The 14617-nt window shown below is 35.1% G+C and overlaps 1 protein-coding gene across 1 annotated transcript in view; it reads right to left on the bottom strand.

Annotated features, from left to right (window-relative positions):
• KDSR (3-ketodihydrosphingosine reductase) overlaps positions 1-14617 on the bottom strand; it is a 53821-nt gene that overhangs the window by 15866 nt on the left and 23338 nt on the right. The window contains exon 6 of the mRNA XM_074279027.1: positions 14283-14474. Coding sequence (XP_074135128.1) covers positions 14283-14474 — 192 coding nt within the window. The remainder of the gene's footprint in view (positions 1-14282; positions 14475-14617) is intronic.

Raw genomic sequence — 14617 nt, 5'->3', positions numbered from 1 at the left:
GTAGTTGGAGAAAGGGGAACCAAGTTTGAAAGTATGTAAAGTTCTCTCTGGTTCTAAAATTCACAGTTCATCCTGCTTCTCGGAGACAACCCCCTACTTGGGTATTTCCTTTAGAACCTCATTTATCCTAGTATCTTTACCCTAGCAGTGACTTGCTCTTTCAGGCCACAATATTCTAGGGTACCACACTGTAATCTCTTCATTGTGAGCATTGTACTTCACCAAGACAGATCAAATCCCCCATTGTTTTTTCATTTTGTGGAATATTTGCCCATGTTTTTCCATAAAGCCAATGCAGAAGAACTATCTAACATACTATAGACTTTACTCTAGTTCTTTTAATATCTTGAAATTACCAAATCTAGCACTTATGCCGCCACTTATCTCATTCTCTCCATTTGAACAGTCCATTTCCCTTACCAGCCTATATGTCCTTGATGACATCTTTTACACAATTTCTTTTAACAATGAAACACAAAAGCTCAGAGGAAGAAGAGACCTCAGACACCATTTAATCCAAGCTGTATCTAAAAAAACACCTGCTTTCATTACATACTTAACAAATTGTCATCATTGGCAATGTCACGGCCTCTTTATATATCCACTTCTGGGTCACCTGAATATTTAATTCCTTTGAGAAAATGCTGTTTGATGATTTATAGCTACACAAATGCTTCAATACTACTAGAGTTCAGGGTTCATCAATGTGGGTGCTCCTTCTACCAGCATAGATTAACACTTCTTTCAATGAATGATCTTTAAAGAGTTCTAAAGTCAACTCAGCCATACCTTGTAGCCACTTGGACAGTTAACTTCATCTCTTCCTACTCAGTTCTGGGCCTAATACATGATCTAGCAAAGGAAGGAATCCTACTGTTTATAGATGCTACATAAGATATGAATCCATCCATGACATGGATAAATACCTTAAGTCAGGGGTTCTCAAACTACGGCCCACAGGCCAGATGCAGCCCGCTGGGTTAGGGTAAATGGGCTGTGGGGCTGAGACAGAGTGTGAGCTTTTGTTTTTACTATAGTCCGGCCCTCCCACAGTTTGAGGGACAGTGAACTGGCCCCCTATTTAAAAAGTTTGAGGACCATTGCCTTAAGTGTTTTCCTGTTTTTTTTGCTTCAACTGATGATTATACTCAGTGAGTCATTAAAGTCACATCCATTTGTTATATGTGATAGAATCTTGCCTTATTTTAAATATGTGCATGGGAAACAGCTTTGTTTGAATGAGATCATTTAAAAACAGCATTTTCTTCTGTGAAATCAAATCATAATAACAAATAAAACAGTTGTATACTTCACAGACCTTTTGGTGAGTTTTATGATAGTAAAGATATGGTTTGTTATAAAAAAAAAAATCATCTACAAAAGTTGTCTTGTTCCCTTCTAATGTTCTTATCAAAGACAGGCTCATTGTACGCATAATTCTTTCTCAATCATTTTATAAAGATAAGGAAGCAGGCATATGAGATGGCAATTGCTGATATATTTTCAAAACTTTTTACTTAGTAAAGGCATCTTCATGATGATTTTTTATTGCCTTGGAGTCTCTGAGATAAATCAATTCCCAAGCGTTTTTAAAAGTGTGTCACTCACTTCTAGCATGTATTAAGTCAAGTCTAGGCAATCACCTTGACTTTATTGTTGTGACATTATCATTTCCTCACACAATATGTTGGGAACTGTGGTAGTTCTACTCTTATCTGAACAAGAACAGATGACAACAGGAATCCTGGCAAACCAGTTCTCTTTCACACCAGTTTGTTGTTCTCCCATCTACAAATGTTCTGAAGATGTTCTGGCTTAGCTGGAGCTCATATCATTCTCTTTGTAATCTTGCCTCCTTTTCAATTACTTTTCTATGTTTGTATAATTATAACTTTCAGCATCTTTCTATCATTACGTTCTATAATGCTTTACAAATGATTAGCTTAATTCGCCATAGACACTCAACTGATTCCTGCCAGTCCTTTTCCCTCTTTTCCTCAGAACAAATACTACTCCAAGAATTTCTTCTACTTTGGGTATAGCTCTCATTTTAAGCCGTCCATCTTTCCTCACCTCTATCATAAGCATCCAACACCCTTGCAAATTGCCATTCCTAATCTGGAATAACTCCCTGAATGAACTCTCAAATATGCAGTCTTCCACTGTAGCTCCCTCCCTTATTTTTATCCTGAGGCAAAAGACCTCTACTATTTCTGTGTTTACATATCTAGATATCATCTCTTATCTTGGAAGCCAAATCCTTACTCTTAGCCCTACTTCATATCATCCATTTCAGGGTACTTCTCAGAATTCTATTCTAATGTCTTAAAACAATGGGAAAATAAGATATATTCTTCATAAAACAGCAATTAATCAAGGAGTATTTATTAAGTGCCTGCTATGGGCCAGTCACAGGTGATACAGAGATAAAAATGAAACAGTCCCTTTCTTAAAGTTACTTATAATGTATCAAGGGATGCAGAATGTATTCATACAAATATATGTAAGATAAGTGGGAAAACAAGCAGGGAAAATTAGTTCAGACACTATAATTCAGTCTAACTCCAGAATGCCCTCTCCATCTCCCTGATTCTGAACTCACTTTTAATAGACCATGATAAGTTTCACCTAAATCAATTTGCCAGAATTTTAATTTGATGGAATTGGCAGGTTTATATTTCAAACACTTAAAAGGTTAAGAAGCAGTTGGTCTACCTCCAAATAGGATGATATCTTTAATCTCATGGGAGGCTAAAAACCCAAAGCTAAAAATTAAAATATCCTTAATAGCCTCGGAGAATATCTCAGAGTTTGCTCTTATCACCCAGCCCTCCTTTCTCTCACAGATCACATGCTAGAAGCCTCTGGAAAAAAATGCAGGAGTCACCTGTGGGTAGAAGGTCCTGTATAGCAAGTTTGAATCCTGCAAAAGCTAGTTACCCAGGGGAGGAGAGAAATAAAAAACAATCTCTTCAGTTTGGTTCCAGCTCAAGCAAGGCTAACATGACATTAATCATCAGGAAAGAAAACACAACACAACTATAAAATCTTAGCAAAAAAATTTTCCCTTGACAAGTGGAGCTCATCTCCTCAACATCAATAGGCTCAGCAGTTTTAAGGACCAGTTTACAGTCATTAACTAATTCTGGACTTGGGCCAAGTAGAGAGAGTGATGAGAAAGTACCCTATTCATTTCAACTTCTTTCCAGGGTGATGACCTATAATGGTGCTCCTATTCTTCCACATTTGTCCCAGAGAAAATGATCAAAACAAGTCCAGCTGAAAAGAACTTCCCTCCCAGAGTAGTCTCCTAGGATATAGACCACACAATTTAGCTTTTCTTTCCAAGCCATGACCTTGGACAATGTATTATAAATCTAAAGCTGAATCATGTCACAATTATGTACTCATACTAGGAAAATTAGGAAATAAAATTTAAAAAGCATCATTTCTTAAAATGTAGATTATTGTGGAGTTTCCAATGGGTTGGACTACAAGAAGTATCAGAAATTCAAGAAATATTGCCAGGTTTCATTTATTTGAAACAGAACTCTAAACAAAACAGACAATTCAAATAATTTAATCACAGTTTTGAGATAATCTCACAATTCAAATTAGCTGAAAATCGATATTTGTTTGGAACCACTTGCTACTCTAAATTAACTAATACTGACTACTTCAATTTTATTTTTATATCATATTTCATTTTTCTCAGTTACAGATAAAGACAATTTTTAACATCTGTTTAAAAAAAAAAAAAGAATTCCAAATTGTCTTCCTATTTCTTTCATCTCCCTCCTTCCTATGAGGGTAAGCACTTTGATATATTATATATGTGCAATCAGGCAAAACATATTTCCATGTTTATTATATTGTGAAAAAAGAGACAGAACAAAAGGAAAAACACACCATACACACAAAGTGAAAAAACTGTATGCTTAGATCAGATTCTATCAGTTCTTTCTCTGGAGGTAGATAGCATTTATTATTGTGAGACTTTTGAAATTGTTGTGGATCATTGTGCTGCTAAGAATAGCTATATCATTTATAGTTGAACATATTGCTGTTACTCTGTACAATGTTTCCTCGGTTCTGCTCACTTCACATTGCAAAGCCTGATTATTTAAAGGGTGATATGAAATCCTAGCATGGGTTGAATGGATCCAGGATGCTCTCTGGGCCTCCTTCAGCTAAATGACGATGAGATCTGTTTTTTTCTTTGCTAATTAACATCTTTGGGGCCCACATGAAATAAGATGAAGGTATCAGAGTACATAATGTTCCTTATTTCAGTTATCCCAGTTGCATCCCTTTGCTTGTCACAGCGCCTACCTAATTCAGCTAAACTCTACCTCTCTTCCTGCTTTCTCTTATTTTTCTGTTTTTCTTCTCTATTATATCCTCTAAAATCTTCTCTTTATCTTTAACAAAATCTTTCATCCTAGATATATTCATCTCATATTCCTTCCATAATAATTATTGTAATAGCTAGCATTTAATAGTGATTTAAAGTTTGCAAAGTGCTTTACAAATATTATCTCATTTGATCCTTACAAAAACCCTGATAGATAGGTGCTATTATTCCCATTTTACAGATGTGGAAACTGAAGCAGACAAAGTTAAGAGTTTTGCTTAGGGATATATAACTAATAAGTGTCTGAGATTGGATCTGAACTCAATTCTTCTTGAATTGAGCACTCTACCCATTGTACCATATTGCTTCTGTCTTCTGGGGATCAGGGAAATCTGGTCTTCTTGGAGATCTATCCTTGGCCATCTTCTCTACAGCAGGGGGATTTCTCCTTTTCTCATGCCCTTAGGCTCCACATGACAACTTTCAAATATTCCTTCTCTTGCAAACATTCAGCAATCATTCCCTCTTCTCACTCTCCATTCATCTATCTCACCTAGATGTTTCTTGCTATGATGTACACGCTCCTAGAATTACTCTTTTTCTTTTCTTAAGAAAAGTTTACCATCTTTTTGGCCCACCTCCAACTTCCTTCTTCCTGCTTATATTTCCTACCTGCTGAACAATGATGAGGGAAAGTCACACAATAGGGATGAAATAGGTCCACTGTACTCAAATGATCTAATCTCAAATAAATGTTCATTCCTACATCCTAATTCTTCTATTCTTTCTAGACTACTTTCACTAGTATTTCAAAAGTTTTCTTTTCAAGTTCCTCATATTAGTTTCACTCTACTCTCTTTCAGAAGGTAACTGCCTTTTCTACTTTTCCAAGAAAAATAATCAAGTTCATCTATGCATCCATCATGTCAGCTCCTCTCTTTCTACATCTCATAGCTCTTTGTAGTTCCATCTGCCTTCTATGCTCCAGGCTCTGAGTAAAAAACATCCTTTCCCTTTGAAAAGACTATTTTTTCTATACAGGTTCCTTGGATCTTTATTCCAGCAATCATTTCCTGTAACCTTCAATTTCTCCCTAGCTTAGGTTCCTTTTCTGATGACTATAAACATGTCTTGCTCTCTTCATCTTTAAAAAATCCAGGAATGTTTAACATAGACAAAACTATTAACATATTTGATCAACAACACAATTAACAAAAAATCATATGACTATATTGATAGAAAATACAATACTCACTCCTTATTTATAAAATATAATACTCATTTTTATTAAAACAAAACAAAACAAAACAAAACAAACAAACAAACAAAAAAAACATTTGAAAACAGAAGCATCTAATCTAAACCCAGCAGCAAGCATTATTTGTAATGGGGATAAGCTAGAAACCTTCCCAATAAGATCAGGAATGAAACAAGGATGCCCATTATCACCAATATTCAATATTGTATTATAAATGCTAGCAATAACAATAAGACAAACAATTTAAGTCTTTTTGAATATTATAAATGTTCAAGTCAACTACAAAGCACCTCAAAGAAAGATACTATTCACATTCAGAGAAAGAACTGATAAATAGTAATATATATGATAGTGTTTTACATATTTTATATATATATATATATATATATATAATATATATGCACACACATAAAGTGAGAGAGGGAAAAAGAGAGAGAAAATGGCAGCAAAAGAAAGAGTATGGTTTTACATATACATTGTAACAGTGATATTCATAGTATGCTTTAATACACACACACACACACACACACACACACACACACACACACACACACACACACACACACATATATATATTAGTGTCTAATGGTAGCTTTTTCTAGGGTGTGTAGAGAGGCACAGAGAAAAAAATAAAAAGTACACAGCAAAGAACAAAAAACTTAGAAGGAAGCACAGAAAAGCAATGTAGCTTTGAAAATGATGTCTAATATTTATTGTATAGTTTTTTAAAGTAAATAATGTAAAATGAAAATTCATGGTTTTCTATGAGTCTTTTTAATATTGTGCTGTATACATGGAAATATTTTTTGTTTTTGTATTTAAGTTAAAAATGAATAAATAAATATATATATATATATATTTTTCAATCCTTCATTTGTACCTCCTCCTTCTCATACTATTGTCTTTTCTTTTCATAGCCACATTTCTAGAAACACTCAATGCATCCACTGCCTTATCACCCTGTCATTTTTTTGTATGTTCATTTATTTTCTTTATTTTCCACCTACCCCTCCCAACCCCAGTTGGAAAAAAAAAAAACACAGAAAAAACACAAAACCCTTATAAAAAATATTCTTAAGCAAAAAAAAAAAATTATAAATTTATAAATTTATAAATATGTAATTTCCAAAATTATATATCAGTCACAAAGAGGCTATGATAAGCTTTTTACATGTTCTTTTTTTCTTCTTCACTTATTAATATGTTCTTTGGCCCATAGGAGTCAACATTTTGATTCCATTTTCTGCCTGTGACTCATTATTCTTGATGATTCATGCATCAATCATCATAATTCCTCTGGTATCATGGATACCCACTCTTTTTTCCAACACATACAATTTAGCTTCTGACTTGCCACTTCACTGAAACTACTTTCTCAAAGATAACTAATATTTCCACACTCATCTTTTCCCTGACTTCTTCTTTGACTCCATTAGCCAATACTTCTCCCTCACCCAACCTATATTTTCTTTGCTCCCATGGCCTCTGGGACACTGCTCTCTCCTGCTTCTCCTACCTTTATGACTTATACCTTAGGATTCCCCCTAATCTAGCCTAATACCAACCAGAAAGAAGCATAAAAATAAGGATGTAGAAAAATTCTTAGAAATCTCCTACTTTCTCCTTCCTCACTTCCACCTGTTGGAATCCTTGCTACCCTTCAGGACAAGATTCTAGAGCTACTTCTACAGGAGACCTTTCCTGGTCTCCTACTAATGGTTTCCACTCTAAATTCATCTCCTATCTACTATATGTCTCTTGTAGACCTATGATAGATGAGCCTGTAACCTCCCCTTGTTAAGCATGTTATGGGCAGGGATGTGTTTCCCTACCACCTTTTATTCCCAACACCCCAAACAATGCATAGCACACAGTAAGTGTATGGAAATGCTCTTCTATTGCAGATCAGGCAACGCTGATTCTCGTTGTTATAATCAATATGTGTAGAAAGCAAGACTTGAATCCAGATTTTCTTGATGCTAAAGGCAGGCCTACAGCCAAAGTGCCTCTTAGCCCAATACTATGAACTTTACATGTCATAAACGGTTGGACTATTTAAGGTAATCCCAAAAGACTACTATTGAAGCATAATATTTTTCACTTTCTTTCATCTGTTTTCTTTTATCTGAGTGTATAACCGATATCTGATTGCTTACGGTCTCAAGGAGGGAAGAGAGGAAGGAAAAAAGAAAGGATAGAATTTGGAACCCAAAACTGAAAAAAAGTTTAAAAATTGTTTTCACATGTAATTGGGAGAAAATGGTGAGTGTAATAATGTATCCAGAAGATGGCGGATTGGAGGCGCACAGCTGCTTGAGCTCCGTGTTTTCTCTCAGAATTTACTTCATGACAAGCCTCAGAATTAATGCTTAACCAGAAAAGAAACCCACAAATAATTACCAACAGAAGACATCCTTGAAATTCGCTAGAAAAGGTCTGTGTTTGCTCAGGGAAGGGGATGAACAGACTGGGCGCAGGCTGAGGGCAAGCAGCGAGAGCAAGGCAGGGAGCTCACACAGCTCAGACCAGAGGGGGGAGGGGTGTGATCTCTTCCGTTTCTGCAAAAAGACTTTTACCCCAGTGTGGATATTCCATCTTGGCAGCAAGCCAGGAGCAGCAGAGAAGGTGTAAACACCGGAGATGAAGAATAAAACCCCGGAAAGCTAGCTTCTCTCAGAACCCAGCCACCCCCTCCCCACCAGGAGTGAGTGCGTTCTTAGAGCCTCAGAGTGCAGATGCAGCACAGCCATCACTGTCCTGTTAGTGCCTCTCTCTGTCTCCTGCAGCCTGTACAGGAAGCCCATTAACACCATCCAGCCCCATTGCCCCCCCAAAACAGACCAATTGTTTCTCTTGTCAATTTGTTTTCTTTGATTTTAGCTCTGACAAAATGAACAAAAAATTTAAAAGGGCTCTAACCATTGACAGTTTCTGTATGGAGAGAGAGCAGACTTCAAATCCTGAGGAGACTAAAAGCAGACTGTCTCCAGAGGAATCCCCTAAGGGGGATATGATCTGCTCCTCAATACACAAGACTCTCATAGAGGAAATCAAAAAGGCTCTCACAAGAGAGCTAGAAGAGAAATGGGAAAAGGAAAGGGAAGCTTGGCAAGAGAGTCTGAAGAAGTTATCCCACACATTTAAAGACAGAGTGGATAAAGAAAACAAATCATTGAGAAATAAAATTAGTGAGTTGGAAAAAGAAAACAGCTCTCTAAAAAATAAAATGGATGAAATGGGAAAAAATTGCATAGAAATTGCAAGAAAAAAACTCACTTAAAAACTCAATTGGACAATTACAAAAAGATATAAAAAAAGTGAGTGAAGAAAATACATCATTGAAAACTAGACTCAAACAAGTAGAAATGAATGACGAAGGAGAAACCAAGAAGTAGTCAAGCAAAACCATAAAAACGAAACAATTGAAAAGAATGTCAAGTACCTTATTGGAAAGACAACAGACCTGGAAAACAGATCCAGGAGAGACAATTTAAGAATAATCAGACTCCCTGAAAAACATGAGGAAAAAAAGAGCCTGGACACTATTTTCCAGGAAATTATCAAAGAGAACTTCCCAGACATTTAAGAAACAGAGGGTAAAATAAACATTGAAAAAAATTCATTGATCACCTACTGAAAGGGACCCTAAAATCAAAACGCCAAGAAATATAGTGGCCAAGTTCAAGAACCATCAGATGAAGGAAAAAATATTGGAAGCTGCTAGAAAAAAGCAATTCAGATATAGAGGAGCCACAATAAGGATAACCCAGGATCTAGCAGCAACCATATTAAAGGAACGAAGGGCCTGGAATATGATATTTCCAAAGGCTAAGGAACTTGGTATGCAGCCAAGAATAACTTACCCAGCAAAAATGAGCATCCTTTTCCAGGAAAGAAGATGGACATTTAACGAAATAAATGAATTCTAACTATTCTTAATTAAAAAAACAAAAAAAAAAAAAAAAAAAAAGATCTACACAAAATGTTTGATCTTCAAATACAGAACTCAAGAGATTTCTAAAAAGGTAAAAAGAAATCTTGAGAACTATATTTCTGCCATAAAGATATGTAAAGAACACATGTATAATTTGTCCAAGAAGCCAGAGGTGAAAAGGAAATTATATCATAAAAAAGTGTAAAGTGATGGTACTATATCTCATGAAGAGGCAAAGGTAACCTATTATATCTGAGAGAAAGAAAGGAGGGGGATGAACATAGTGTGTTTCAATTGGCATATTCGATTTATGGTGAAACTTCTTCCACTTCATTGAAAAGTGGGTAGGAAGGAGTAAGCTAAGGGGAAGGGAAAACAGAAATTGTGAAGAAAAGGGGTAAAATAGGGGGAGGAACTTTAAGGTGGGTGAGGGACATTGAAAAGGGAGGGTGTTAAAAGCAAATGGTGTTCACAAGTTTAATATTGGGGAGGGGGGTAAGAGGGAAGGAAAGGAGAAAAGCATAAGCAGGGGATAACAGGATGGCAAGCAATATAGAATTAGTCATTCTAACCATAAATGTGAATGGGGTAAACTCCCCCATAAAGAGGAAGCAGTTAGCAGACTAAAAGCCAGAATTCTACTCTATGCTGTTTATAGGAAACACACCTGAAACAGGGTGATACATTCAGAATAAAAGTAAAAAGGTGGAGCAGAATCTACTATGCTTCAGGTGAAACCAAAAAAAGCAGGGGTAGCGATCCTCATCTCAGATCAAGCAAAAACAAAAACTGATCTAATTAAAAGAGATAAGGAAGGGCATTATATCTTGCTAAAGGGTAGCATAGATAATGAAGCAGTATCAATATTGAACATATATGCACCAAGTGGCGCAGCATCTAAATTTTTAAATGAGAAATTAAGAGAGCTAAAAGAAGAAATAGACAGCAAAACTATAATAGTGGGAGATCTCAACCTTGCACTCTCAGAATTATATAAATCAAACAACAAAATAAATAAGAAAGAAGTCAAAGAGGTAAATAGAATACTAGAAAAGTTTGATATGATAGATCTTTGGTGAAAGCTAAATGGAGACAGAAAGGAGTACACTTTCTTCTCAGCAGTTCATGGAACCAATACAAAAATTTATCATATACCAGGACATAAAAACCTCAAAATCAAATGCAGTAAGGTAGAAATAGTAAATGTATCCTTTTCAAACCACAATGCAATGAAAATTACATTCAATAAAAATACAGGGGAAAATAGACCAAAAATAATTGGAAACTAAATAATCTCATACTAAAGAATGATTGGGTGAAACAGCAAATCATAGACATAATTAATAACTTCACCCAAGAAAATGACAAAATGTGTGGGATACAGCCAAAGCAGTAATAAGGAGAAATTTTATATCTCTAGAGGCCTACTTGCATAAAATAGAGAAAGAGAAGGTCAATGAATTGGGCTTACAACTAAAAATGTTAGATAAGGAACAAATTAAAACCCCCAGACAAACACGAAACTTGAAATTCTAAAAATAAAAGGCGAGATTAATAAAATTGAAAGTAAAAAAACTATTGAATTAATTAATAAAACTAAAGAGTTGGTTCTATGAAAAAACCAACAAAATAGACAAACCCTTAGTAAATCTGATTAAAAAAAGGAAAGAGGAAAATGAAAAGGGAGAACTCATCACTAATGAAGAGGAAATTAGAACAATAATTAGGAGCTACTTTGCCCAACTTTATGTCAATAAATTCGAAAACTTAAATGAAATGGAAGAATATCTTCAAAAATATAGCTTGCCCAGATTAACAGAGGAAGAAGTAAATAGTCTAAATAGTCCCATTTCAGAAAAAGAAATAGAACAAGCTATTAACCAATTCCCTAAGAAAAAATCCCCAGGACCAGAAGGATTTACATGTGAATTCTACCAAACATTTAAAGAACAACTAACTCCAATGCTATATAAACTATTTGAAAAAATAGGGATTGAAGGAGTCCTACCAAATTCCTTTTATGATACAGACATGGTACTGATACCTAAACCAGGTAGGCTGAAAACAGAGAAAGAAAATTATAGACCAATCTCCCTAATGAATATTGATGCTAAAATCTTAAATAAAATATTAGCAAAAAGGCTATAGAAAATCATCCCCAGGATAATACATTATGACCAAGTGGGATTTATACCAGGAATGCAGGGTTGGTTCAATATTAGAAAAACTATTAGCATAATCAACCAATCGACCATATCAATAACCAAATTAACAAAAACCATCTCAATAGATGCAGAAAAAGCATTTGATAAAATCCAACATCCATTCCTACACTTGAGAGTATAGGAATAAATGGACTATTCCTTAAAATAATAAGGAGCATATATTTAAAACCATCAGTAAACATCATATGTGATGGTGACAAATTGGAACTTTTCCCAGTAAGATCAGGAGGGAAACAAGGTGCCCACTATCACCATTACTATTCAATATTGTACTAGAAACTCTAGCCTGGGCAATAAGAGTTAAGAAAGAGATTAGAGTAGGTAATGAGGAAATCAAACTATCACTCTTTGCAGATGACATGATAGTATACTTAGAAAACCCCAAAGACTCTGCTAAAAAGCTATTAGAAATAATTCAGAACTTTAGCAAAGTTGCAGGATACAAAATAAATCCACATAAATCCTTAGCATTTTTATACATTACAAAGACAATCCAACAGCAAGAGATATAAAGAGAAATTCCATTCAAAATAACTGTCGATAGTATAAAATATTTGGGAATATATCTACCAAAGGAAAGTCAGGAACTATATGAGCAAAATTGTGAAACACTTGCCACAAAAATAAAGTCAGATTTAAATAACTGGAAAGACATTAAGTGCTCTTGGATAGGCCAAGCAAATGTAATCAAGATGACAATACTCTCTAAACTAATCTATTTATTTAGTGCTATACCAATCAGACTCCCAAGAGACTATTTTAATGACCTAGAAAAAAGTTATTATGGAACAACAAAGTCAAGAATTTTAAGGGAATTAATGAAAAAAAAAGCAAATAAAGGTGGCCAAGCTGTATCAGATCTAAAACTACATTATAAAGATGTGGTCATCAAAACCATTTGGTATTGGCTAAGAAATAGAGTAGTTGATCAGTGGAATAGGTTAGGTTCACAGGGCAAGATAGTGAATAAAAACAGCAATCTAGTGTTTGACAAACCCAAGATCCCAACTTTTGGGATAAGAATTCATTATTTGACAAAAACTGCTGGGAAAACTGGAAATTAGTGTGGCAGAAACTAGGCATGGACCAACATTTAACACCACATACTAAGATAAGATCAAAATGGGTCCAAGATTTAGGTATAAAGAACGAGATCACAAATAGATTAGAGGAACTGAGGATAGTTTACCTGTTGGACTTGTGGAGGAGGAAGGAATTTGAGACCAAAGGAGAACTAGAGATCATTATTGACCACAAAATAGAAAATTTTGATTACATCAAATTAAGAAGCTTTTATACAAACAAAACTAATGCAAACAAGATTAGAAGGGAAGTAAAAAATTGGGAAAACATTTTTACAGTTAAAGGTTCTGACAAAATATACAGAGAATTGACTCTAATTTATAAGAAATCAAGCTATTCTCCAATTGATAAATGGGCAAAGGATATGAACAGACAATTTTCAGATGATGAAATTGAAACTATTTCCACTCATATGAAAGAGTGTTCCAAATCACTATTCTTCAGAGAAATGCAAATTAAGACATCTCTGAGATACCACTACACACCCGTCAGATTGGCTAAAATGACAGGAACAAATAATGATGAATGTTGGAGGGGCTGTGGGAAAACTGGGACACTAATGCATTGTCGGTGGAGTTGTAAAAGAATCCAACCATTCTGGAGAGCAATCTGGAATTATGCCCAAAAAGTTATCTAACTGTGCATACCCTTTGATCCAGCAGTGCTACTACTGGGCTTATATCCCAAGGAAATACTAAAGAAGGGAAAGGGACCTGTAAGTGCCAAAGTGTTTGTGGCAGCCATTTTTGTAGTAGCTAGAAACTGGAAAATTGAATGTATGCCCATCAATTGGAGAATGGTTGGGTAAATTATGGTATATGAATGTTATGGAATATTATTGCTCTGTAAGAAATGACCAACAGAATGAATACAGAGAGGCTTGGAGAGACTTACATCAATTGATGCTGAGTGAAATGAGCAGAACTAGGGGATCATTATACACTTCAACAACAATACTATCTGAGGATATATTCTGATGGAAGTGGATATCTCCAACTTAGAGAAGAGCTAATCCAATTCCAATTGATCAATGATGACAGAATCAGCTACACCCAGAAAAGAAACACTGGGAAATGAGTGTAAACTGTTAGCATTTTTTTTGTTTTTCTCCCCAGGTTATTTTTACCTTCTGAATCCAATTCTTCCTTTGCAACAACAACAACAACAACAACAAAATTTGGTTCTGCACATATATATTGTACCTAGGATATACTATGACATATTTAATATGTATGGGAATGCCTGCCATCTAGGGGAGGGGGTGGAGGGAAGGAGGGGAAAATTCGGAGCAGAAGAAGTACAAGGGATAATGCTGTAAAAAATTACCTATACATATGTACTGTCAAAAAATGTTATAATTATAAAATTAATTTTTAAAAAAAATGTATTCAGAGCAAAGATAAAACAAAGAAGTAAAAAAAAATTTACCTCCATTTGCAGAGCTTCAGCTAATCCTCGAAGAGCAAACTTAGACGATGAGTATGCAGTAAAGCCAAATAACCCTAATTGTCCTGCCTGGGAGGATACAAAGACAATCCTGCCCATCCTTCTTTCTTTCATGGTGGTTATCACTGCGCGGCTGGGGTATACGCTGCCCAAATAATTTATATTCATTAATCTCTAAAGGGAAAAAAGATGACAAGTATTATTTGAAAATTTTCAACCTTAACAGTTAACAATTCAATTAGTATTCATTAAATACCTACCACATGCAGGATATTGCACTAGGTGCTGGGGATCCAATAGCAAAAGTGAAGGAATCC

This window comes from Sminthopsis crassicaudata, chromosome 1, assembly GCF_048593235.1.
Source record: "Sminthopsis crassicaudata isolate SCR6 chromosome 1, ASM4859323v1, whole genome shotgun sequence".
Classification (NCBI taxonomy): domain Eukaryota; kingdom Metazoa; phylum Chordata; class Mammalia; order Dasyuromorphia; family Dasyuridae; genus Sminthopsis; species Sminthopsis crassicaudata.
The sequence above is the reverse complement of the archived record's forward strand: the minus strand, read 5'-3'. Positions and strand labels throughout refer to the sequence as shown.